The 27678-nt window shown below is 32.9% G+C and overlaps 4 protein-coding genes across 10 annotated transcripts in view; 1 reads left to right on the top strand and 3 right to left on the bottom strand.

The window, feature by feature from the left end:
• Positions 1-621: 621 nt before the first annotated feature.
• Positions 622-7990, bottom strand: LOC108560545 (calcyphosin-like protein). 3 transcript variants are annotated; one of them, XM_017918137.1, is made up of 5 exons: positions 6477-6512; positions 1566-1647; positions 1241-1497; positions 941-1150; positions 622-884 (listed from the first exon to the last, which is right to left on the bottom strand). In XM_017918137.1, exons 1-5 carry the CDS (start codon positions 6495-6497, stop codon positions 783-785), a joined length of 672 nt encoding a protein of 223 aa, XP_017773626.1. In that variant the 5' UTR covers positions 6498-6512; the 3' UTR covers positions 622-782. The 3 variants fall into 3 exon arrangements, with proteins under 3 accessions (XP_017773626.1, XP_017773627.1, XP_017773629.1); XM_017918138.1 differs by lacking the exon at positions 6477-6512 and adding an exon at positions 7777-7990 and having other exon boundaries at positions 623-884; XM_017918140.1 differs by lacking the exon at positions 6477-6512 and adding an exon at positions 3191-3274 and having other exon boundaries at positions 623-884.
• Positions 7991-8535: 545 nt separating this feature from the next.
• On the bottom strand, positions 8536-9144 carry LOC108560546 (tail-anchored protein insertion receptor WRB). The gene is made up of 2 exons (XM_017918141.1): positions 9021-9144; positions 8536-8965 (listed from the first exon to the last, which is right to left on the bottom strand). Exons 1-2 carry the CDS (start codon positions 9087-9089, stop codon positions 8549-8551), a joined length of 486 nt encoding a protein of 161 aa, XP_017773630.1. The 5' UTR covers positions 9090-9144; the 3' UTR covers positions 8536-8548.
• A 2163-nt stretch (positions 9145-11307) lies between these two features.
• Positions 11308-27678, bottom strand: part of LOC108560549 (paired box protein Pax-6-like) — a 39591-nt gene continuing 23220 nt past the window's right edge. For 2 of the 4 annotated variants that reach the window (XM_017918146.1, XM_017918147.1), the window contains exons 6-9: positions 12644-12811; positions 12302-12569; positions 11984-12237; positions 11308-11918 (exon numbers count right to left, since the gene is read on the bottom strand). In XM_017918146.1, coding sequence (XP_017773635.1) covers positions 11833-11918; positions 11984-12237; positions 12302-12569; positions 12644-12811 — 776 coding nt within the window. In that variant the 3' untranslated portion in view covers positions 11308-11832. The remainder of the gene's footprint in view (positions 11919-11983; positions 12238-12301; positions 12570-12643; positions 12812-27678) is intronic. The other 2 variants (XM_017918149.1, XM_017918148.1) reach the window with 2 other exon arrangements.
• LOC108560551 (translation initiation factor IF-2-like) lies at positions 23571-24770 on the top strand. Of its 2 annotated transcripts, XM_017918150.1 has the most exons (5): positions 23580-23609; positions 23692-23745; positions 23851-23925; positions 24077-24364; positions 24452-24770. In XM_017918150.1, exons 1-5 carry the CDS (start codon positions 23604-23606, stop codon positions 24698-24700), a joined length of 672 nt encoding a protein of 223 aa, XP_017773639.1. In that variant the 5' UTR covers positions 23580-23603; the 3' UTR covers positions 24701-24770. The 2 variants fall into 2 exon arrangements, with proteins under 2 accessions (XP_017773640.1, XP_017773639.1); XM_017918151.1 differs by lacking the exons at positions 23692-23745; positions 23851-23925 and having other exon boundaries at positions 23571-23609; positions 24452-24768.

Below are 27678 nucleotides of genomic sequence, written 5' to 3'. Positions count from 1 at the left end.
CCCTAAGTAAATCGTTCAAATCACTTTAACTACGAATTTGGAATATGAAAATTACCATTAATTGTGTGTTTATTATAATAAAAATTCGTATTGGATCAGAACCTTTGCTTTTAAATCAGTACCGCACTTGCTCTTTAACATTTTCAAAATAGACAATTTCCTTTTTATTATTGCTTATGTAAATATTAATCTTTCTTCTTGGAGTTCCTCCTGTGGTATAGCATAACTGATACAATTACGCCAGTCTAAGTCTGTACTATTTTAAGGATTTCAAAAAGAGACTATTTTTATGATTAAATGGTGATATGTAATGATGCATGGTAGGCTTATTCTTGAACGTCAATGTTAATATTACTGCAAAAATGTATAAAGGGAGTTCTTCTATTTACTAATATTGCTTGATGTTAACTTTGAGGACCCTGCATTACCAATGTATGAGGGCCCAACTTTGAGTTAATTGTGATTATTTTAAAAGCAAAGTGTGTAATTATATAAACAAGTTATTGTTGTAGTTTGTAATAAGGATTATATTGCAAATAAATTGAATACTATCATGATCACAGGTTCAAATTTGGAGAAGGCTTGGAATAAAATAAAGCAGTATTCATATTTTATAAAAAGTATATTTCTTAGTGAGGAATACACATAAACACAGTTTTAAATAAGTTACTATTTGGTAGAGTACATAATATTAGTGCTTAGAAACAACAAGGCAAATGTGGTTGTTAGTTTGTATGTCCTTAATAACGGAAGGACATCCTGCTAAGCGTTTTGGTAGATACTTATAGTTTGAAAGCCTGCCTCATCATCAAGTCGAAATAGCAGTCGTTATCAATAGAAGCGCTAATTGCCGCATAGTAATTCATAAACTCCTCCTTGGTCACCTGCAATATTAGAAAATTAATAAATAAAAAACTCTTTGTTTGTGTCGCGCAATTACAATTCCGTCCTTGATGCCATCCTGCTCGAAGTTATTCAAAAACTTCTTCATGATGGACTCCTCGGATTCCTCTCCAGAAATGTAACGAGGATTAGCCTTAACGTTGTAAACGGACTTCAGATCATCCACGGAAATTTCACCGTCTCCTGTTCTGTCCAGTTTCTTGAAGGCCTCATTGATGACCTTTACCCTCGACTCTGACATGGGTGGCTAAAGTACATTTTGTTTATTAGGTTTCTCGATCGATAACTAAATAATGTACACAAACTATAAACTACGATCGATAAGTTTTCTACTCACTCGAATGCGCACAAGAAATTCGTTCATGTTGATGCCGCCGCTGTTGTCGGTATCGAACTTGGAGAAGAGCTCTTTGGCTTCGAACTCGCCGATCTCCAGCCCGGACTCCCTCAATCCAACCATGAATTCATCAAGATTAAGCTGTTTGTTACCGTCATCATCTAAACGACGGAACATACGACCTAAACCCAGGATTCCTGTGGCTCCACGAGAAAGACAGACCAGTCTCAAACGCGCAATAGGATCTTCGTTGGATCCTGTATACGGAAAATTAAATTAAAATTAAAAACTTTCCTCTCTATAAATTGCAATAACAATGAATCACCGTTTGCTTGCAACTCGCGGATACTCCTGTTCACCATCTCGTTCTCTTGGCGAGTCGTGGCACTCTGTGGTCGGAACATTTTCTGCAAGCGAATTTATTAATGAATCATTGAAGGAAAGTACGCGCTCCTTTAAAATAGAAATGAGGTGACCTTCCCAAGTTTGCTCAACACACAATATGTTGCTACCTCTTTGCAGGTACACCCAAACTTAAACACCGGGATTTACAACCATCGCAATAAAAGCTTCCCTCTTGCTGTTAACAATTCATTCGTAATCGTGCAATCAAATACAAAAAGGATCATCAGTTATTTATTAGCTGGTGCCGTAATGGTAATTGATTTTTTCGTCTGTAAGGACGTTCAACTCGGCACCCGTTTCATGTTTATTCATTCGTTATGCTCGAATTGATTGTAAATGGGACACGAGATCGTTATAATTGTTATTTTTATACCCAAAAATTTGTTTAATTGCTTCACGAGCTAAACTGTGCGTGACTTTTATTACAAGAATATCAAATAAGCTTAGCAACGAGAAAAATAATTGAATTGAATCATTAGAAACAATATGGAATTTTACGGGGGCGAAGACCCACTTGATTATTATTCTTGAGTTACAATAGCCTTGCATTTTTTTATGATCTTATTAGTTCTAGATAATTAGAAAAGTGATGATATTGGCAAATGCGTACAAATAAAGAAATAAACTTAACAAATATTACATAATTTGCATTGTTTATTCCAATTGGATCAATACAAGCCTTTACATATAATATTTAAAGATCTGAATTGACTAATTTAATGAAGTTATTAAGTATTTTGAAAACAGAAATAATTATTCTTTTCAATAATAATGACGAATCTTCTCTAAATATAACTGAAGGTAAATCTAATTGGAACACGTTAAGCCTATAAACACAATAAAAACACTCTAATTTAATTAGTTTTAATTGCTAATTTACCAATAGCTTCATTTGAAATGTGTACTGTCACATAACTGAAGACAATGTAGTTAATTACTTTCCTTTTAGTTTTGTAATAAAAAAAAACTTAATTGTAAAGAAAAATAACCAGTAAAACATATTTAGAAATCTGTATCTTAAATTAATTCAACTTTGGTAATTGAAATAGCATTAATAAAAAGTATTTGTGGTCTAATATGAAAATGATCAAAAACGAATCTTATTTAATTTACAATTATCTAATTTTTTTTAATATTTTTTTTTATAAAATAATATTACAATATTGATATCAAGTGTCCTTATGCGAGAAAAATATAATAATTCATTTGCAATTCCCATAAAAACTCAACAAATTTTGTAATTTCATATAATTCAGTTTTGCGCAAGTCACATGTTTACTTTTACAATTTTCAAAGGCCGACATTTTTCACGCAGCGAGATTAAATTCAACGTATTCCGATTATGGAACGCATTTAATAACGGTTAATCATGATAAAATTGTGCAATAGGCGGCCGGTTTTTAACGGTCATTTTTTGATGGCCTACTCCATAATTAAGCAGCACCGGAAGTGGGATTATCTCTGTAGGGTGATCGTTTTGGGAAAATTCGCGATGCACAATCTCTTCAGGCTTATGATATAATATGTTGTATAAGATAAACTTACCGAAATATCGAAAATTCACGGATTTATACGTAACAATAACAAATTGTATGTGCAGCGATGGACGTTTGCGGTAACAGAGAACCGTTTTCTTGCAAAACCGCGCCAAAGATAACGAGGAGTGGGGAAAATTTCAGTAACGCCATCTATGTTTAAAATATACTAGGTACGAATTTTACCTGATTTGTAGTAATAATTCGAAAGGCAACGCTGCATTTTGAAAATGATTACTCAATATGCATTTTGTTTTATGTAATTAAGCACTTTTGCTATTTAATTAATATGGCAAAATTATCAACGTTTGTGCATGTAAAGTTATCGAAAATTTAAAATATTTTCAATAAAATATATTAAATCATGGATATTGATTGCAAATCTAAAGCAAATTTATTAAAATTAAATGTTGGAAGGGTGTGGATCGTTTTCCAATTAGAAAGATGTGGATCGTTTCTTGTCTTATGTTTTAACAGCGGATTAATTAATATATTCGAATATCTCCAGTGGAGAATAAAATACGCTATTGTTGTGCACGTAACCGGAAATTGTTGAAGCAACAAATTTGATAATGGGGTTCGGCCTCTATTATAACAATATCTCATTAGACGATGGGCGAAGACTTTGTAACAATCTGGCGTTACGTGAATGGAACGAGCGAAGTGGTCTTGGTTCTTGATCGTATCTAACGAAATTAGAATGCTTTCTATCATCATACTTATGATGTAACCTGTGGCGCCCTTAACGTGAATCGGTATTTGCAATTTCTCATGCATGCTACCTAGATTAACTATTAATGAATTTACATAAACATGTAATGCACATCGATGTTCAAATTCCTTCGATTTTTGTTTGTATAGGACGGATATTCATGTAATCGAGTCACGTTCGTAGTTGAGGCTTAGATAATTATAAATTATGTAGGAATATACCGGTGAAATTACACGGTTAAGTTGATTTCATATTTAAAAAGTCTGTCTGGTCAATAAGTTACGCTACAATTTGGATCACAGAGACCTTGAATTAATATAATTGGGTGATATAATTAAGCTTCGCGATTGGTTCAATTTGATGGTGGAGTATTTCCGAGTTGTGGTTTACCGTAAAACGTCGCTTTAGTGGAGCGAATATCGATCACTAATTCTATATTAATCGTGTGGTATAGATTATTTACAGTTGTCGCTACGTTTAAAACATTTAATATATATTTACGGTTTTGAGAAAATACAAACTTGTCCGTGATGCTTAAGCTTTTGATAACTGTCAAAATCATTAACACGAGGTATTTTGATTTGTTTTTGTTTAATCAATCATTCTGTGAGAATTAGCATCGAGTAGGCAAATCGAGTGTCAATATGTTTGAAACCGGACTATTCGAAGACTTTAAAACCATATAAAAATAGACCGCACAAAATGAAGCATGACTGCATAAATGATCGATAAAAACATATTAGAATTTATTTTTATTTTATCAAATAAAATTTGGATTCTTTTAAAATAGTCCGGATACTGAAGCAGGACTGATCGAAACCGCACTAAACGAGGTATTGCTGTTCACTCTAGTAAACTGTGAAAATCAATTATCTAAAAGGATTAGCTTTCTGATTTAATAATGGTAACAAACTTCGAACACTACACACAAAATAGAAGGGTAAAAATAATCGATAGTCGATTGTTGAACGAAGCCACTTTCTACCTAATCGAAAACAGATAAATTTTCTACACAATTCATTTAAATACAAAACGATTATAATACGTTTTACATTTTAAATATATGCGTTTATTATGAAACTAAAGATGATAAACTAGTAAAATAAATGTATAAAAGCAAACATTTGGTGTGAAATAATAAAATCGAGCATCTGCAAAAATGATGTAATTGTTTATTGACGTGCAGGCGTTCATGGAAACAGTGCATAATTGAAATTGTTTGTCGTTTGATTCTCTTCTGTAATAGCTTTGACTTACTTGGACTTTTGGTTTTTTTTTTTTGGTTCGGTACAATTTGACCTGTTATAGTTAATATTAACGTTGTCGTGGTCACGCTAAGACTAATGCATTCACTGAGAGCCTTGAATTATTTAAATTACCACGAGGGTGTGTGAACTCCCAGATGTAATGAAGTAATGAGTTTAATATCGACGAAACACGCATAAACGCACCTTAAAAAAACTTTATCAATACACCGATGCGACGTGCCGTTGTCATCCAACGCAATTCTTTTCCATGAAATACACACACATACACATTTGTTATATTTCTAACATAACTTCATTATTACTAAATGACAATCAATAATTCAACAAATGAATTACGCATAAACAATTTCTATTGGCATTAAGATCAAGCAATAATATTTTCTATTTTTCTTTTAAGAAAATGATAAAATTTTGTATTTCTCTTTTAATTTATTATTTCCAACATTTATAATATCAACGTTTTATTTACATATTGTCCAATTTGCTACAGTTAGACTAGCAATAATCATAAATATCACTAACAAAATTATTATTACTAAAGGTCAGTCAATGATTCAACAAATGAATTACGCATAAACAATTTCTATTGACATTAAGATCAAGCAATAATATTTTGTTAATGTCAAACAAATTTTCTATTTTTTTTGTAAGAAAATGATAAAATATTGTATTTCTCTTTTAATTTATTATTTGCAACAATTATAATATCAACGTTTTATCTACATATTGTACAATTTGTTATAGTTAGTATAGCAATAATCAACAAAATAATTAATACTAAATGTCAGTCAATGATTCAACAAATGAATTACGCATAAACAAAAATTATTAAATATTGTTTTCATTTTTTTTATATAATATTTCCTACACTTGTAAAATCAATGTTTTATCTGCATATTGTTGCTACTTCAATAATGATAAACGGAATTATTTCTATAAATACATGCACATCGTTTCCACATATGAATTGCATTGTTCATTTAGACTTAAAGTAACAACTTTTCTAACCATATGAAATTACTAATTATTTTCAATATTTTGAAACATTTAATTATATTTAAGATAATAATAATTAAACATATTTTTGTCTAATAAAATAATAATTGTTTGTACCAGTGAAGACAAAAAAATGGTTCTAATACAACTAAAGGTTTTATTGTGAATTATATGAAAAATACAATAAAAGAAACGTATTTGGTTGATATTGTTTATTAATATAAACATTAGCAATGAATTATAATATTAGAAATGATATAATATTAGATATTACATGAAAAGTAATTATAAATGTAATTTATATCTCTATTTTTTTTTACCTTGCGGTATGATGATGACATGTTCTTCGTGTTGTTCTGTAAACTGGCTCAATAACGATCTAGATCCGTTACTTATGTAGCAATAATAAACGCTATCTTTTATCTGTGCAATGTTACCCTATCTCTCGGAAAAGAGTATATATTTACGTAAACACCGTTTTTCGATTATATTCTATTACTTCTATTATTCTATTACGCATCAACGTGAAGTAAACACATATCATTGTTTATATTTCAATTAAAGTACATTCAAAATGTAATGTTGCATAAATTTAATTTTTCAAACGTGCTTACAATTATTTTCATTACCATTTTTAGACTCCATTTCCATTTAGTTTGTAATTTCAATATTGATTAAAGCGCATTCTATTTCCATAAAAATAGATATTTTCATCTTTCAAACAACGGATTGTAGGTAATTATTGTTTTAGTTTTATCTCTTATTTTCAAATTTTTCAATTTTTTTTGAAATTTTGTAATATAATCAATAGAATTTATGAAAATAAAAACGTAATTAATATAATTTATGTTGTGAAGAACTCTGTTAAATCTTCCATATTTCATGAAACTGTAACATTAAATATCAATTACCTAGTGTAATTGATAATTGCGTGAGGTACTTAGTTATTAATAACAATTTTATGACGCAATTGATCAATACTGATATGGAATAAAAAAACATTGGATGGAATTTGAAATGAATCATCTTCATTTATATAATACACCTGGCCGCTGTTAATCACTTTTTCGGGCATAATTACAGTAATTTTTGCGAACGGAAATTTATAATTATGGGAATTGCTTATTTCCATATAGGATTATTTGCTTTATAATATGAACAAATTGAATACGTTTTTGTTTCCCATTCATAGAAATATGTGAAGTTAAATTGAGACTCATTGTTGCACTAAATTACTATTTACTATTCGGAACATTTTTTTTCCCCATTCAAAGAAAATAATGTATTCAATTCAGTCTTTTTGTTGGAGTAATTTAAGAATTATTACGAAAATTAAAGGATAGTTTTTGGATGTGTAATCGAATTAAAAAAGTTTTGATACTACACAATTAAGAAGTATAAAATACTAAAATTGAAAGTAATACTTAGATTTGAGAATATTTTTTCAAATTATTTTATAATACAAAGTTATAGAAACACAAAGTTGTTGAAATATTAATAAACTGATTGATTTATGTAGTGTTTTTTTTATTAATCAATAAAAAACAGTTTTTTCTAATCCATAAATTCACAATTAAATTGCCATTACGTCTAAAAATAAACAATTGTTTGATGACTTACTTAGTTTTGGGATTATCTCAGCTGAACGTATCAGTTGGGGTTTCGTCGATGTTGTTTCGACTGTTGCGTGTATTTAACTACTACAGAAGTGGTGGCACTCTTTCCTATGCAAAGTGTGACGGAACACTAAAGCAGTATTGATAAGTTGTTAAGCAAGCTGTGTATGTGGAGGAGATGGTCTACATGCTCATTTAGTTGCTTAGATACTTACCAATAACAACATTTTATTGTTTATACGAAACAAAGTAAAAAAAAGTACCGTATCGTACCACCCACATCGGAAGCTCAATTATTCCGCATTGTTGAGCGAACGCAAATTGTGCAATCTATTTGGAAACCCGATCATTGTTACAACAAAATTGATTTAGTATTCGCTGCAACTATTAACTATTCATAATAGTACAAAGAGTTCAAATCTATTCCTTAAGTTTTCTTCTATTTTAAACTTAAACTAAGTGAATTAATCATTAACCCTTACATTCGTAAAAATCTAATAAGATTTAATAAAAAACTTCATCACTTATTTACAAATATGTATAGAGAAAAACACTAAAATCAATAGGCTTGTAAATTTTATTAATAAACATTTATTATTGCTTCCTTATTAATAATATCTGTTTTAAAAAATAATTACTCAATTTATATTGAATGTCAGAATGTAATTGTTGAACAGATTGTTATAATCACATAATTCATTTTTTTTTAAATACAAAATTAGATTAACAGTTTATGACTCAATAAATAGAAAGAAAGAAAAAGTATAGAAAAAAAATCATTTATTTTGGATTAATCTAGCAACACTTGAACAACAGATCATCCAAAAATGCACAGACACAGCATTCACATAGTCATTGGGGAATGAGATCAGGCCAGTGAATGGAAACAGATCGTATTTAGAATCAACTATAAACACAGGCTCCTTCCGGTAGTAGACACTCAAGAACAACATGAATACAGAGATGATTGTCCTGAATCCATAATTCACACCCACATTGAACATGAAACTGCTTGTTCTCTTCGTCCTGGCCTCTTCTAGCTTCTCATCCAATACATTTATTTTCCTTTGAAGCAACGAGAACTTGACGAAATCCCTCACAGTGCTCAACTCTGATTGTTCCTCTTTCAATTTATTTTTATTATCCAATAACGTCTTTTCTTCCTTCGTCATTCTGTTGAACCATTTCAATACCTGCAATTTACCTATTGTCATCTCATCATTACAATTTATGGATTTGCATAATTACCAGTTTCGATAGGGATTTTGAATAGACGATTAGAAAACCCAGAAGGGTCGATATTATGAGGAGATGCATCTTGAAGAAAAAAACTTAATTAAAAATAAACATTGAAAATGTATTTTGAGGTTATATTTTTTTAGTATTTATAGTTAAACTGTATAGGCCACTTAATAACAAGTTCAGTGTTATAAATTGCCTATTCATTAGCTGTCGCATTTAAAAGGTTGAATTCTTTCCAAGCAATGTGTACCTTGAAATGTAGAGGGCAGCACATTAAAACATATAGAACAGTGTTTCTCAATCTTGTAGATTAGGGAACCGTAGGCTACAGAAATAGAAGTTACACGTAATATGTCAATATATCATTTTATAGTTTTCCACACATATTTTTAAAGAATTATTAAGGTTTCCAGTAAAACATTTTTTTTTTAATTATTGTGCAATGTAATGGTACTTGAAGAAGTCTAGAAGAAGTATTGTAATAGTAAGTAAGTTATACATGTTGAAGCTTAATGTGTAATATTACTTTAACATTACAAACTATTTGTTGATATAACGCAATGTTTCATGTTTTAGGTTTCATGTTTAAGTTTATAATAACTATATGTATAAGATAAATGTTTTTTTTTAAGAATATGTTATAATGTATCATGACCAAAATTATTCCATTATTATTTAGTAAGTATATAGTAGAATGTAAAAAATGTTGATTTTATTAGGACAAATAGTCATTAAATGTTGATGTTTAAAATGAAACTACACTGTACAAAAATAACTGTCCCATTTTAATTTAACAGTGTTATTCGAGTTAGGATCAATGCTAGGGATTGAAGGATATTAAAAATATTAATTGCAAAAAAAAACGAAACTTTATTACTTAATTTATTCCTTTTGACAGAATATTATCATTGATTCTTGTGATCATTTTAAAGATGGTGGCAAGTTGGATTCTCTTCTTAGTTTTTATAAGTTTATCAAAGAAGACTTGATCCTTTTTTTTTCATAATTTTCTACTCCTACTAAGTACAAATCCTAATTCTTCACTAATTAATCACTTTTTCGGGCATAATTACAGTAATTTTTGCGAACGGAAATTTATAATTGTGGGAATTGCTTATTTCCATATAGGATTATTTGCATTATCATATGAACAAATTGAATACATTTTTATAACTCATTCAAAGAAATTTCTGAAGTTAAATTGAGACTTGTTGTTGCACTAAAGTACTATTTACTATTCGGAACATTTTTTTTCCCATGCAAAGAAAATAATGTACTTAATTTCAGTCTTTTTGGAGTAATTTAAGATTTATTACGAAAATTGAAAGATAGTTTTTGGATGTATCATCGAATTCTTCAAATGGGACTCTTATTTAGGAACATATCATTTTGTTTATGGAAAACTAATGCATCCATAGTAACTAAATAAGATTTATATGAAGTAATCAAAGTATGCGTTATTTAAACACCTGATTTTATGAAAATGTCTTGAAGGACTTGAAGTTAAGACGTTTGACGGATATTCTTTGTCAATTCGGAACAAATACAACATTTTTTTTAAAGTGATAAGTCTTCATTGAATAGGCAATTCAAATTGTCTAATTTATTGAATACTAAGCAGTGGAGTATACTAGGATTTTATTTTTTTGCAGAGGGGAAATGATGGAATGAAATGTAAGTCAAATACAATTAAAATTTTTATTTACACTCGAAATAAATAGATAGAAAATAAAACATTTGGACTAACTCATAAATTGCATGAAGCAAATGGATATTTGTTACGTTTTCTCTTGTTAAATATATATATTTTTTTTTATCATTTATACATAAATCTCGGTTTCTGTTTAATAATAACACTTTACGTCCTCAAGACAAAAGGGGGGCAATGATCACACGAACAATTTGCGTTACAAAAAAATATAAAAATCCAATCTAGAACCATCGATAATCTCCTCCTTCTCCTCTCTTACAGAGAGACAACAAAGTGGAGGGACGCAGATTGTAACGTAAATAATTGGATTATTTTCAAAATTACACTCCCTCCGATATGTGTTCAAAAAATCTACATTTAAAATTTGTCACCCAACTCAATATTAATATTTACAACCATAATCGTCCTCACCTTACACATACACATTATAATACAATTGCAATTCTTTGGAATTATGTTTATGTAATGTCAGTCACATATAAACGAACGAACTAATCAAAATGGGGGTGGAACAAAAATATGGGACGTTTTTTTAAAAAATAAATATTGCTAAAATTAAATATGTTATTTTACAATTTTTATATGGTTATATAAAAGTTCGAGTACGGTTTTTTGTTTTATCTTTTTTTTTTACTTAAACGTTGTATTATTTAAATTATACTTCCACAGGAGAACTTTTTTAAGGAAAAGGATTTTTTTTTAAATTTACAGTTAGCGTTATATTTTAGGGCATGCTATATTCTGATTATCCTTACTAAATTTAGTTTAATTTGATTAACTACAATTGTTAATTTGAACACATGCGTATTTTTACAGAGGTGGTTCATGTTAATGGCATAGTCGAATGTACAGTTGGACGGACTTGCACGTCTTTTTTTTTGGTGAGTAGTACAAGAAATTTAGAAACAATTTGTAAGGGTAATCGGAATAATGAATAAAACGTATTTACAAACGAAATAACGGCATTAGATGCCTTCCGGATTGCATGCAGCGTCGTCTTGTGGAAGTATGGCAGAGTATTCGAACAGTTTTTTTCCTTGTCGCTAATTTTAGTTAATGCACATTAATAACTTGGAAATGTTGACGTGGTTTCTACGACCACCAAGGTCACTGCAGCCTGGGCCAGTATTGGGCTGACATGTCCGGTTGACCGGGAACGGCGATCGGCACGGAAACACCTGGAGATATCAAACCTAAATGTTAAGAAGAAGCGAATCAATGATAGAACTGTTGCGTTTAAGTAAGAGGCGAAACCTACCGGTCGAGGAAGACCCGTTCGTGTTGTACTGGTGACCGTTCATCTGGTAGGGTTGGGCAGGGCTGCAGGGCGATGGTCTCGAACCGTACCCAATGCCCAGGTCGTAACTGGGGGGTCGTCCCATGCAGTAGCCGCTCATCGCTCCACCCATGCTCGGACTGTCCCTCTGCTGAAGGCAGGCGCCGGGTGAGGGACCCATCCCGCCGTTCAAACCGGTATGATGACTAAATGAACCCATCGAAGTCATGGCCGGACTGAGGAACAGAAGACAACAACATAAGTATCTACAGAAAGTGAGTATCGATGATGTACACATACCTGTATGAATCCGCGATGGACATCGGCGGCGGGATCGGCGAATACATCGAGGTATTATTGAAGCCTTGAAGACGTGGTGGAGATGCGGCAGGGCCGGGATGTTCGGCTGGAGCCGGGGCACCTCTGCGCTGGTTCCTTAGCTTCTCCTCCCGCCTCCACTTCGCCCTTCGGTTCGAGAACCACACTTGTATTCTCGCTTCGGGTAATCCAATCTTGGCAGCGAGGCGCTCGCGGGCGAACACATCCGGATAATGCGTCCTCTCGAATTCTGCAGGAAAGAAGAAAAATGCGTGAATTCCTTTTTTCTTCTGCAGAGTCTCTCTCTATCTCGATGGTGCTTACCTTTCTCCAGGCTATCGATCTGGTCGTTCGTGAAGGATGTTCTGTTGCGTTGAAGTTTCCTCTTCAGACGCAGACGAGCCTGGTCATCGTCGGGGCCGGCACTCGAACCTGCGTTCGAGTTATCACCAGAATTGGTCTCATCCGAATTCAAACCATCCAGATCTATAACTAAGCAAAACAAACACATATTATTACTATATTTATTTACAATTTGTTAGCTTACTTAGGTATACTTTAGTAATTTATGTTATATAAAGTTAAAGACTAGATTTTACAATCACTCCTTATGATTAATGTAATATAACTTTTATATTATTAAAAGCAAATAAAATAACTAGTGGATTGTTTTACATAGATTTGATTTGAAAATAAGTTCAAGTACATATCCTTGGAGTACACATTAAGGATATTTCGAACACATCTTTTGTTTTGCAATATTATGCGAAAAAAACAAAGAACTTAAATTATTATTTTTTTCTTAATTACTTTAATCCAAATAAAAATTAACCAAAAATTCTACAATAAAGTAGTTGATGAACTTTAGAATGCAATAATTACCATATTATATTCTTTTCATAAATTTCTACCTAATTTAAGTTTCAACAACGATTCGCGTAAACCCATTGTATTTGGCTTTCGTTCCTTAATTATTTCCAAATCACACACAAGCAGAATCATAAACACGTCTAATTCGATTGTCTTTTTTTTACATATGGTACGTGATCAATTATTGTGGAGTACATTCAACGAATTCCAATTATGGTTTTAGATACTATAATTTACAACTAGACAAATCCAAATTAAGTTTCTATTAATAGTTCAATGATATTTAATGATATAAAATAAGAAATATATAAAAATTTAATAAAAATTGACTGTATATGACACATAAGTAACGGTTTTAACATAATTACAAGACCGTCGGTAAAGTTAAAAATTATCCATTAAATTAACATGTTTCGAATAAATGTATTAATTGTATAATTATTTACCAATGTTTAATTATTATGCATAGTCATTTTATAAATCTTATAGACGAAACAATCTCTACTGTATTTGCAAAATTTATAATGTGAATGGATTTAGTCAATGTGTAGATTTTTTTTAGAACTTACGAAATTGTGAAATAAAGATGAAAATTTAACGAATAATTCATGCCAATAACCTAATAAGAGAAATTTAAAACAATTGTTTGGTGATTGAAGTGGTGAAGTGGTAGGTCCGCAGTGCAACGTACTAGGATCGAAGCATGCCATTGATACCGTACACACACACACACACGTTAATAAACGACTTTTTCTATGCATTATTCGCGCTCAAACAAAGAGCGGAATGCGAATAACTGTAAGAGAGTCGAGAGTTTGACGTTCTAATTGAATTCGACATCGAGCCTAAGTACCTGGCAACCCCCCAAATTTCGAAGCGACAATAAAAATTGTAAATGCACGTTAACACCCCGTGCGTATGTGTGTTCCGGTGGAGAGAAATTAGGGGCGGTCCCAACCGACGGCTCTCTTCAACCCTCTGGGCCGGACGAGAGGTGGAACGATAAAAAAATGAGAGAGAAAGAGCAATATTGAAAACAAGAAGAGGGAGGAGGAACGGTCGTACCGACAACAATAACCAACAAAAAAAAAAGAAAGCAGTCGATGGAGGGTGAAACGCACCGAAAAATACATAATGCAAAAAAAAAATGCAACGTGTAATTTGTAATAAAGAGCGCCAACTACACCCCATATTATATATATAAAATATGGCGTGCGCGCGCGAGATCCAGCTCAATGATGGCTTATGAATGGATTTATACTTCTATGTAATATATTATATTTCATGGTTGCATTGTCGATGGTCATTTGGGTGTGAACAAGTTGACTAATAAAGCGCAACTAAACGACACTCTCATTGGGGGTTTCACTTTCAGCACGGTGATTGTTTGCAGCACTCTCATTCATTCGTTCGTTTGTATGTACATACGTACGTTTATTCTTTCGTTCACCCTCACTCGAAATCACGGTCAAGCAGCCCACCTAGACTCGTGTTCGATAACAAGAACTATTGGTTTTCAGAAACATATGCTTTCCACGCATCTGCAGAGTTCTCCAATGAAATTATAATTACAAGAAACGGATTTGCTAGTTTTATCTTCATCCATAAGAATGTTACTAACTACATTGTTATGTATAACCGTTATTGTTTATATTATGTTAGTCCTTATTATTTTATACATGTTTATTTATGTAAGTCATTAAGACTTAGAACAAATACCACTTAGGAAGATCCCATAACTAATCATTGTGTAACGACTATTCTTAATCACTATTGTTAGTCAACATGTGCACAAACTCAAAGGTCCAATCAATAATGACCTTTAATATGTACATCTGTCTAATGACTTAATTATTAGAGATAGTTAGGTACTATCTTCCCTTACCAAATATTGTATTCCCACTATGTTAATTCCCTACTATAAAATAGGATGTTTATGTTATACCAAGTCAGTCTGAGAGTAAGTCTTAGAAGGGCAACCCAAGCTACGAGTTATTACCTGGAAGCTAGTTTAAGAACTTATATTTACAGTGTTGAAATATATTAATTGTGTTCATTGACTTTTGTCTAAGCCTTTCACTAAAACCCTCTACAGACTCCACAAATAAAGAAATATAAGAAGGTCCACTGTGTCCAAATTCCATCCCCGGGACACGACAACATAATATTTATTAAATAACTTATGAAACATCTTAAAATAATCGATATTTAAGTTCACAAAATATATACTTGACAAGTATCGTGTAGTCAGACTCAACTATATATTTATAAAGAAAAGCACATTGGTTTTTAAAATTAGTTGAAAAAGTTAATTAAATTTCATAAATTTTATTTGTTTTATTTTCTTTAAATGAGTTATTATACATTTTACCATTATACTTATAGAATTTATATTAACTTACATTTTAGAAAAATGGTATACTATAATTAATAAACTATAATTCAATAAACACAATTAAAGTTTACCATAAGAAAAGCAGATAAAAACATACAATTAATCAGTTACCTGAGTTAATTCTATTATTGTTAATTAATACAAGTACACTTGATGTAGCGAAATAATGAAGACTTTTTCGAACTCGTATAAATACTGTTTGATTAATGAGCTTATTGAATTTCATCATGAATGAGTCGAATAATTGTTAATAAATGTAGATATGAAGTTAGGAAAGTTTTAAATCTTTAAAGGAAGGAAGGATGCGTTTGATTTATGAATGAATTATATATGATTAAAAGCCAGCATTGCAGATTAGTTAGACTTAAACGGATCGAATAGATCAAAATAAGGTAAAATAATCCGGCCGTCGGGTTCCGCATACAACTTTGGTTGTAAACATATTTAGCAAACTAAATTATCCTTCAGTCACCTAAAGCGACTCTTGTTTGTGTTCAGGAGCAAAGAGAGAAGGAGATAGATTAAATGAGCAAACTGAGTGTATGTTAAGAGGGTGGAAGATAGAGAGAGAGGGAGACAGAGATAGAGGGAGTATGCGGGGGTGGAAGAGAAAGAATGGTGTGTGCGGGTGTAGGCGGTGTTGTATTTTCGCAACCCTCGGTGCGCCGGAGGCGGCTCTGGAACGCCACCGAATTCCCCCCCAGAAAGATAAGACATCCCGATCTACGTAACGGCAACGGACGCAGCCAGCCAGAAACGAGCGATAAGGACCTTTTGGTGAACGCGCGTGGGTGGAGGAAACGCGGCTTTCCCTCGTCGCCGCCACCCCCGTCACCATCGCAGCCGCCTCCACCTCCTCTGCCTCACAACCCCCGCGCACCTCTGCAGCCGGCACCCCACGTGTCGCAGCCGGCCTCCCCCCTTCCTTTCAAAAACCAAATTTGCACGGCAAACATTTATTTTACGCCGAAAACTGCGCAACTTTAGACACATTCGTGCACACGCAAACAGACGCGCTGACTTAATAAACGCTTAATTACATTTGCATCTACAAATTGAAATTTTAATTAAGGGAAATGCAAAAAGTTACGAAGATACGACCGGTGATCTCAGATGATAAGAAAAGGATAAAAGTATAGTAACATTAATTTCGGAAACTGTACTTTGTTTTAATTTTATTCATTTTATAAAATAACAAATCTTTGAATTGATTTCGGTTTTCAAATAGTACAAGTTTAATAAGTTTTACAAATTGAAAGATATTTGCATTTATGTTTTAAAAAATATAAGTTCTGACATTCTGAATTCCCGATTTAAGAAATATTTATAGCAAAGCTTCAATTTTTAAAGTCGGCAAAAAAAAACAAAGGTTTACTTTAATACTAACGTTAAATAAAATCTTTCTTTCTTCTTCGAGGGAAGATGAATCATCAAATTCGAGTATCCAAGAATATTTAGTGTTTTAGTTTCAATTATAACTTGCAAAGCGTATTGTATAAGGAAACTTTGCGAGTTCTTTAAACCTATTTAAAAAATGTACAATTCTTGGAAATCAGGAAACGAAACAGTTTGTGATTTACTAATTACATAAATTCTTGCAGTTGATTGAAACGTAATTTAAATTACTTTTAATTATTAAGTAAGTGATTGTACAATAATACTATTTTATATTACAATGCAAACAATTCTATTCTGATATTTCACTTTAAGTACTTTGAACATCAAATCATATTTCATCTATAAGTGCGTTGTCAATCGACCCATAAATTATCATTCTTTTCTTGCACTTTTTTTTTAAATATTCCTCTGAATGGCCAAACCTTGTGTCCCTATCGGACACCAGGGTCACACATTTTTTTTTCTCGTTTTTCAATTAGACCCAAAGAGAGACCCAAACCCAATCTCGGACGTTTTCGGTCGACTGGAGCGGATGAAAACGTCCGCTGCTACTTTTGCCCCGATTTCGGGCACAGTTTTGTATATTTTTCGAGCTGCACTCGTCGTCGACATGTGTTACCTTTTTATCCTTGTGCGACAAATGGGGTCCAACAGTTTTGTGTGTATTTTTCTGCACCTAATTGTTCTGCATATATTTTATGATGCGGCAACAATACGCAGATTAATGTTTGTGTACACGCTTTCATCGGGAAAAAATGTAAATAAATCTTCAGATGCTTTATTTCCCATTGTCAAGGAATAAATGTCCATTTTGTGCATGGGACGTGTGGCTTGTTCAATATTAGGATATGAGTAGTTTTTCGGTATAACAAATAAAGCTTATATCCACGTGCAAATATTTCAAAGAATTCTTAGAATAACTGAAATATTTATTACCTACAACATTCTACAGACAGCAGGAGGCGTCCAAAGTTAAGCATTGTTTGCTATGAATTATTATATAATGTAATATGTAGATATTGATAAATATATAAAAAGATATATAAAATAAATTAATTAAATACAATCTTCAACGACTTATATAAGTTTTCCTTTGACTAAATAAATATTATTTGCGTTATTGACATTAACAACATATAAAAATAAAGTATTTTATAATTTCCACGCTTAAAATCATAACTATAAACTATTTTGTGATATTACAATTTCTATATCCATCAAATATTATATATCTATAATATTAAAAATAAAAGAAGTTATTTCACAAATATAATCTCGATGCAGAAAAGCAGTTGATTTTGTGTAATGAAAGCATGATCCGAAGGCAAATAAACATGTTAAACGGTTTTCTATTATGCTATGTTCGCATCCGGGGTTGAAAGACCGTTCGTAATCCGATTATACGAAACTCATTTTACCTAATTCGTTTTTACTGCATCTCCTCCTTTAAGCTCATAAAATTGTTGTTTTAGAGCAAATAAAAAAATTATTTTTTTTGTGCAAATCAATATGTGAATTTTCATTATAAACGATCAAAAAAACGTGAATAATTAGTAACATAGGCGTTAATATCGAAAATTCACTGTTTTTGAATCATAACACAAAAGTATTTCCTTTTGTAGTTGCTAATAATTGTACTTTTCAAAATTATATTGTTTATTGATTAAAGCACATATAAATAAATAATAAGAAGTTGAAAATGTAGTGCTTGAATTTGAATCTGTAGTGTAAATATAATTTCAAACAATATGTGTTGAGTACAATTGAATAGGTTACTGCAAGTATAGAAAGCATAAATCAGTATGCGGGTAAATAAGAGTTAGTAAAATAGTGCGGAGAGGTAATTCGGTTTGCGTTAAAATGTGGTGGAAGATTGAAAGGAAAAGTGATTAGGGTGTGTTGTGGAGTAGCATTCAAGCAGCAAATAACCGACGGTGTTACGTGACGAATAATAAGGAGCTCACGTGCGCGAGATTGCATTTGGCTTTTTGGGACGTGCGACGAGGCTGACTGCCAGAACCACAGCCGCCTCCGTCGCCACCGTCCCCACACCTAGAATCACGCAAAGAGATGGAGCGAAAGAGAGACAGAGCGAAGGAGTTAGGATGGTCGGGAGTGGGAAAAAGATGGGGCGAGATCAAAATGGACTTAATTCCATTGCTGGGGACACCTTCAATTTACATCCGCCCGCTTCGATCCAAGGGTCTTCTTTCCGTTTCGGTCAAACGCGTTTGACTCCCGTTCGGGGTTTGGATGGGGGGTGGCTTTGCATGTGTGTACGTTTAAGGGGGGGATGCACGAGAGCGACGGAGAAAGAGATATTTACAACTACAGTTAGAGAGAAAGAGACAGAGAGAGATGGATTGGGGGTAGCAATAGACAGAGAGAGGGGTTGCGAACTGTTGAGTTTTGTCGCTCGACATTCCCCTTTCGTTTTCGAAACATTCACTCTCTCTCGCCGGACCATTTAATCACTCGTTTTGTATTAATTAACATCCCTCGTTCTCCTCTTCCTCTACGCTCCGCTGCCTATTAATTAAAACTAACTACCTAACACTTAGTCACATTTATACCAATTAAACGACAATCACAACACCACTAATTAACTTATTATTATCCTGGCGCAATACACAAACTCGTCTCTATTTGTTTGAACGATCCTATTATTGTTTTGCAGAACTATTTTTAATTTTCATTTACTTCATACTTTTTCTCTCTGTTTCTACAAATTAATTGCCAATTAAATAAAATGGTAACAACAATTCAAAACTGTGCATTTTAATCACACCTATTTCTCTTAAATATAGTGTAAAGTTCTTTTAAATAATTAAAACATTTTTTTTTACGACTGATTCTTCAAAATTAATTTATTGTTTTTGACAAAAGAAAATAACAAAAATTGAGAAAATTAAAATAAATTCTTTATATTTTTTTCATATTTTTAACATTTAAAAATCAACGTTTATTTCTTTCAAAATATTTCTTTAACTTCTTTTCAGAAATCTTCCGAATAAAACAATCAGATTTTTTTTACTTTAAGCGTTTCTATTTCCTACCATAGTTTGTTTTCATTTGTGATAGCAATGGAAGCGTCTTTACTTTGAATTTTATTACCCTCGAAGCACTTTCGAGTGCCAAGTAAAAGGAATGTTAATGATCATTATGTCCGTTGAAAAACAGGCACCGCCGGTATTCCCACATCGGCAATATGGCAATTCGCAGTATGGAAGCGTTTTGCAGGAAATAAACGATGCCATTACAGAATGCTCCTGCTCTTCCGTGATAAACCTTAATTGGTTTTTGACTTACAAACCCGATTATCAAACGCTGTCCTATAAACAAACAATCTTCAAAATATATAATTACAGAATTAACTAAATAAAATATATAAACTTTAATATAAATTGGTTAGAAATTGTTAGTTGTTAGAAAACTTTTTTTTATATAGTATTAAATGTAACAAATTCTATTGATTTTTACAAAATAAAATATACGAATTTGTGTATTCGAATAATAGACATTTATAAAACAAGACGAGCGTGACAAAAATGTAACGTTTTTGGAAATATTAAACTTTTATTCATATAAACAAAAATCGTATGGAACGAGTAATCTATGCATTATTATGTGCATACATTAGACTTTAAGAAAGTTAATTTTTGTCTAAAAAAATGGAATACTTTATAACGTGTGATTCATCGCAATTTCACAAATATATACAATATTTTTTATTTAAATTACATGAATAAATCATGTATTTCAGTGATTCTCAAAGTGTGGTCGCAGAAAAATTGATGACAAACGGGACACATACCCATTCTTATACATTTTTTAATTGCAAAAGTAGGCCACGACCAAAATTTTTCAGAATCACTGATGTATTGTATTGGTTCAATCGCACCACTCCAAGAACATGATAAAAATAATTCACATAATATACATATTGTGTCTTTTCTAGTTTTATTATTGATATAATCAACTTTGTAAGAGTTTTTATGGAAGTAAAATGTAATAAATAATAAAATGTTTTTGAAATAGCGTTTCTTTGTGTCGTTGAAGGCTTATCAATGATTCTATTTAGGATGAGTGGAGCATTGGGGGATGCAAATGCGAAATGTTTAGCTAGGCGAATTCGGCTCTGTTTGGAGCTCAGCGTGTAAGCAAACATTGTTTCGTAATAATATGTATGATATTCTAATAGCCCCAGTAAGAGTGGCGGAGTCTAGTAATAAGTTGTCAGATTGCGAGAGGGTGCAGAGACACAAGAGAGAGAGCGAGAGAAAGGGAGGAACGTATATACAAACAGCAACAGAAACAGACAGACGGACGGACAGACAGACAACGGGAACGATGGGATCTGGTACACTGGATGTGGAAAAGGAGAGAGGAACCTCTCCTCTCTGCAGAGGCTGCTGCTGCTGCACGGCTACTGTTTGGGGGGTACCAAAGCAAATTATTCACAGTCAAATGATTCCATTTCAATATCGGGACAAAAGGGGGTTGCCGCCGCCGCCGCCTCCGTTCTCTCGGAGATATACATACATGTATCTGATATATATACCCCAAACCCGAAAACCCCGAAACCCAAACCCGACCCCCCTTTTCCTACCGACTCAACCGCCCCACACCGCACCCCAACCCGACCGCTTCGCCACTATCTCTCACTCACTTTCCTTCCACACAGCGACGGTCGGAAATTCGTTTAGCGTTTACCCCCTTTCACATTATTATCATTATTATTGCCAAAACGTTTCGCATCGTTTAAAGACACTCGTACACAAATAACCGCAGAAGCCATACCCAACCCCTCGATATAAAAACAAACAAAGAAATAAAAGAAATGGAACCTAGAAAGATACAGAGAGGCAGAGAGGGAGAGAAAAAAGAAACATGAAATAAAACCCTAAATCCATTTCCGTGTAATGCTCTGAAGTTTTCATTTTGCTTCGCGTTACCGCACTTCTTCCATTCCAACAAATGGCTTTATTGCTTCTTCTTTAAGTCCCTTTCTTTATATTTATGTCCAAACCCTTTCTGATAAACCGAATTAAAGATACATAAATATATATATATTTGCACTGTGGAATCATAATATTTTTTTCGATTTATTGAAATATTGTGGCTCTTTTGATGAAAAATTTGACAGCAGTGACTATGATGGCTATGTTTGAATTCAATGCACTACTAAAAGTAGCGATCTGTTACGTCTCATAATATTTTTTAACAATATGTTAAAAATGGCTCTTTGCTTCAAGGATATTGCCAACCACTGCTATAAACAATTGGGTCACAGTTCAACAAACAAGTCTTATAGCAGTTTATATTAAAACTAATTAATTTTATTTTGCGTTCATTAAATTCCTATATTATATTATTATATTTATCTTGTTTTATGAAAAAAAAATCTCAAATGATTATTTTAATTTTCAATAATAGCTGCATTTCAGTCTCTTAAGACGAAAGTAAATTGCGTTATAACCTGTTACTCTAGTATTATTATCATTCTATTACAATCTCACGTTGTTTGTTTATTGAAACGTAATATAAGAAATTAATTTGTTATGAAAGATCGTTATTATTTACAAATAAAGTTGATGATTAATAAGTGACTTGCGTAATATTTTATACTCATTTTAGATTTTTATTGTTTGTTCATTATAAAAAAAATATATTGTTTATAATAAATGATTCTCCCCAAGGCAATATATAAATTAGTATAAAATCATTACAGACTGATTCTGTATATATATTTGCTTTTAAATTGAAATTTTAGAAATCAACGTTAATAAAATGCATTTGTCAGAGTTATATAAGGAATTGTAATATTCGAATACAAATAACCATATAGCGAAATTTCTAAATTTTCGTTGCGTTAGAAAATCGTTTCGTATCCAGAATTTTAAGCGCACGCTCCACATTGCAATAGATGGCACGAAAATATTTCTAATTAAGTTAGGAATGATCGTTCTCCGAACAATTGCCTAATCCACTTTGCGCCTGCATTGAGTTTGTGCCACCGAGGGTAATTGGATCTGCAAGGGCGCATAATTCGATACTTCCTGCTGCTATGTATTTTGCTTCTTCTTTTTTTTCTCTACTCTTCCTTTCGTTTTGGTGAGCAGACGAAATTGGGGGATGATGCTTGGGGCATGTTGCTCTCTGCAGCCAGTCGGAACGCGTTATTCACGATAGAAAGGATTAAGAGAGGAAACATCAGGTAGAAAACAACTCCTTGGAGCGTGAAGAGGAGATCCTCGCATAAGATTATGATAAAGAAGACATGAAGCGATGAGATAGAGCAAGAGAATATACGTTTCAGCTTTGCTTATTCCATTCTCTCGGTACGAAATTAATAGGGAAAGAGTGAAATAATTGTATCGTTTGCTCGATTTCGAAGGGGAAATCTCGTTGTGTGGGTCAAGAGCGACGATGACATAATTGGGGATAAAGCCCAATGCCGATTAATAACAATCGAGGCAAGGGTTTGAATTTTAAGTACACTCAGAGAGGCGAACTCTAAATACGAAAATCACCTCACGTGCCCACACTTTATAATAATATAAATACTCGATGCGACGTCCAGTTTGGTATCAGAACTCAACGGAAACACAAACATCGAACATGAAGGTAAACCAGCTCAGTTATTAATAATTCGGTCATTCAATAATAGAACTTAATTTATATAATTTGCTAATTACAATTCAATTAGGCCGATTTCTTTTCCAAGTCTAAGAAACTTCCAGAAAAACCCAAGACTTGGCAGGTGCGTATTATTACAATAATTAGAATTCAGAGTTAGGGGGATCTGCTGGAGAGTTTGGTTTACTAAAATTCTGTTTTTCTCGGTTTGTGAAAATCGCCACGACAGGAGTACAAATTAACACGAAAAAGTAAACGATCGAATCTCGAAGTTCAACAGTGGACTGTCTATTCTCTCGCTGATGTACGTAAAAGCATTATGGAAAGATATAGCACCTTCACACCATACATTTGCGCACTTTTGTTTGTGTTTGTTTTATCAGATGTGGTTTTCTTAAAATGTGTAGTTTTGATGGTTATTTCATGTTCGTTTTGTTTTTCTTTTTGTTTTGCAGTTACTCGTTGCTACAGTTTTGGTGATTGTCACCATGGCCAGTGCGGAGTCATCGAGGTATCAGCAGAATAAATTGAGCAGACAAAGCGCGGAACCTTCGGGGCCGTACGAGCCGAGAGGTTGGAGGCCAGAAGGAGCGGCTTTCACCTTGCCATCGAGGTCTCAACCACAGGTGTCCTACGGACCTCCGGCACAAGAATATGGACCACCCCAGCCAGAACCGACCACCACCGAAATGCCGACAACAACTGAAGCGGAAACCGAAGAGATCCCAACCGAAGAACCGCTGGTAGGTGTACAAGGATGAGAAGATCAGATCTCGCCTTCAAGTTTGATTAGACCGTGTGTCTGATGAATGGTAATATAACTGTTGCAGAGGGAATCGGAGCGTTTGGAGGATGGCAGGAAATCTGCTAAAGTGCAAGAACAACCTGCCGACGGCGGGCGGCCCGTGTACTTTGTTCTTCCCCAAAGCCAGAACTACTTCTACGCCGTCCAACAAAGCGGCCCTTTGGTTGCCAACCTGCCAACAACTTCTGCAAGACTGCAGGCGCTTCCCATCCGCGGGCCCCAATTCACAGTCAACCCTTTCTATAGCGCTCCCCTCATCCAGATCTACCAGTAACAAACTAACTTACTATGGAAACACGAACGCATCTATTTATTTTACCAATTATCGCATTCAACAGATTATGTACAGTTACATACCTTCAAAATAAATAATCGAATTTTACTAATAGTGTTTTACTCCTATTATATAATCCCTCTCTAATCAACAATTGTCAAAAAGCACACAAAAGAATTATGTACATAACATACATAACAGCTTCATTACCTAGGCAATGAGCCGTTAAACATCGATTGCATAAACTTAACGTCAACGCCAACAAACATTAACCTATCAATATCGTCTATACAAAATATTTTTTCGTAGAAGGGAACGTGCATAAAATTTGTAGATTCAATCAATCAATTATTAAACACAAATATATTTTCTTGATGTTATTGTTCAATGGCAGAAAGACTCAAGTCGATAGAACTTTAGTCAAAAAGGACCAATAGATAAATATTTTTCTATTTCAAGTTAAGTTCTTTTTTTTTAACTTATTCATATAATGTATATGTGCATGTTGTGTGTCCGCATGTGGGCCACTAGTTGAATCTTAGTTCGGGCGGCTCTCTGGTTAGTTAATTCCCATTTGGGTCACGATCCAAATTAGGTTTCCAGTTGTAAACTCAATACGAAGAAAACGTAATTGAAACTTCAAGGCAATACACCAAATACTATAAGGGTCATTGTTGTATAATTTGTTGCAAATAATATGTTTGTATTTTTTTTGTTTTATAATAATAGACTATTATTCTGAACATTATAAAGAGGATGTCTAGTGCAGTCTCTCAAATAATCTAAGTACCACTAGATTCTTCATTCTATTTATATTCAATGGACCCCACCAAGCGAATGATTATATTATTTCTTAACTTTCGTTGAATTTCTTTTAGAAACGACTCAAATTTGCAAGTATTGATTTAAAGTATTCAAATTTGTATTTGTTTCGTAGATTAATAGTGATTTTCTTTGAACATTTAAAATATAGATCGATTCGCATTCGCATTTAGGACGAATAAGCTAATGTTTAGAGGTATGCAAACATGCCACTTTAGCAATAATTGGCACATTGAATCGGCACAAAAGCGCATTCAGAGCGTTGTCAGGATAAACGGCGCAGTTTAATTGATTGGAGGCAGTAACAATTGAAAGTGCTTCATCCGCGAGCTGGGTTTCCGAACAAAGCAAACATTAAATCAAAAAAATAAATAATTGCAAAGCAAGACCATTTTTGGATATTTTTCGACGCATTCGGTTATGGTTTTGTTTGCGTAATGAAGAAGAATTAACGGAAACGCGTCGGTAATTCGTAAATGGCGGTACTGGTAATGTGGAGGGATTTAGTTGCATGGATTCGTCGTCGGCGGCTGTGGCAGTGGCGGAGGCGGCGGTTGGCGGCGGTCGGAGGTGGTATGGAGGCGGCGTGTGCTGCGATGAGATAAAATTCCAGGGTATGGGCGTTCATTTAACCGGTTTGGAATCTGAGAGCGCTGCGGCGCAAAGAGCAGATATTAAATTTGTGGAATTTTGCGGTATTCTGAACCCCGCTGTAAATTGTACATAAAGGAGAAAGCTGTTATTCGCCTCCGCTATATGGGTAAATACGTTCCACCGCTCGGGTATTTCCAAAAATATATATATATATAACATAGAAACGATGGGAGATAAAGAAGAATGAAAGATATAGTAAAACTGCTATGGAAAAAAGCATATAGCATATATAAAATATCCCATAGCATCAATCTCGGATCGGAATAGGGAACGAAAATAATTCGGTGGGAATAAAAATAAAAGTGGTCCAAGCCGCTTTAAATCGCAGAAAGGGGATTGCTTCAGAAATATGCAATCGAGTCGAAAAGCGAATAGAGAAAATACATATTTTCATACGGTGGCGATCGCAAGCCCGACAACCGAAATCCCGTCTATCGAAATCCCGACGTTCGAAATCCCAAGTGTATTAAAATCCCGACGTTCGAAATCCCGACTACCATAATCCCGACAATCTAAAACTTAATAAGATTATTAATTGTTGATATTTATTGTTAATATTTCTTATTCTTAAGTTTTATAATGAATAAGTCAACGAAAAAAAAAATACAATAATAATTAATATTATTTATTGTTATTAAGAATAAATAACAACAATTAATAATCGGGCAAAAGAGCCATAGACCTAGGTCTTAAAAGTATTTTTTTCAGTATCCGTCATACCTATTAAAATATATTAGAATAATTTAAAAATGTTATTGTAGAAATTATAATAATAAAAGACACTGTCGGGATTTCGATTGTCGGGATTATGGTAGTCGGGATTTCGATATATTCGGGATTTCAATACAGTCGGGATTTTGATTGTCGGGATTATGGTAGTCGGGATTTTGATACATTCGAGATATCGAACGTCGGGCTTTCAATAGACGGTCTTTCGGTTGTCGGTCTTGCGATATAGACCCATTTTCATATATATATAAACTAGAGAACAACTATTTTTAAACACAAATATTCTATATTGTATATATAATCTATATTCTAATTCATTCTATAAGTATAATATAGAACTGTAAAGATAATCATGTAATTATTTAACAATATTTAAGAAACTATTGCATAGATTAATAAGTCTAAACTCTACTATTTAAGAAATAAACATATATTATAATAATTTTTTAATGAAAATCTACTAGGAAATTACATTTCGCATATAATTTTAATCAAATACAAATTACGAATTTGTTCCTGATACTTGAGTATATTATTTATATAATCTATTACTATTCTGTATTTGCAATACAAAGCTAATGTCTAGTAATATTTATGCAACCAAACAATCAATTTTTGCAGCATGTAAAAAACAATATGAAAATGAGTTTTACATAAAGTTAAAGTTATCTAGGAAATATAATAACATTGTGGTAATATAGATACACAATTTGTCAGCTAGTCAGATAATCTTTTAGACAGTAAATTGCCCGTTAAAAGAATTGAAACTATGG

Source organism: Nicrophorus vespilloides, unplaced genomic scaffold, assembly GCF_001412225.1.
Source record: "Nicrophorus vespilloides isolate i.1.1-1 unplaced genomic scaffold, Nicve_v1.0, whole genome shotgun sequence".
Classification (NCBI taxonomy): Eukaryota; Metazoa; Arthropoda; class Insecta; order Coleoptera; family Silphidae; genus Nicrophorus; species Nicrophorus vespilloides.
This window is presented reverse-complemented; position numbering and strand designations above follow the sequence as displayed.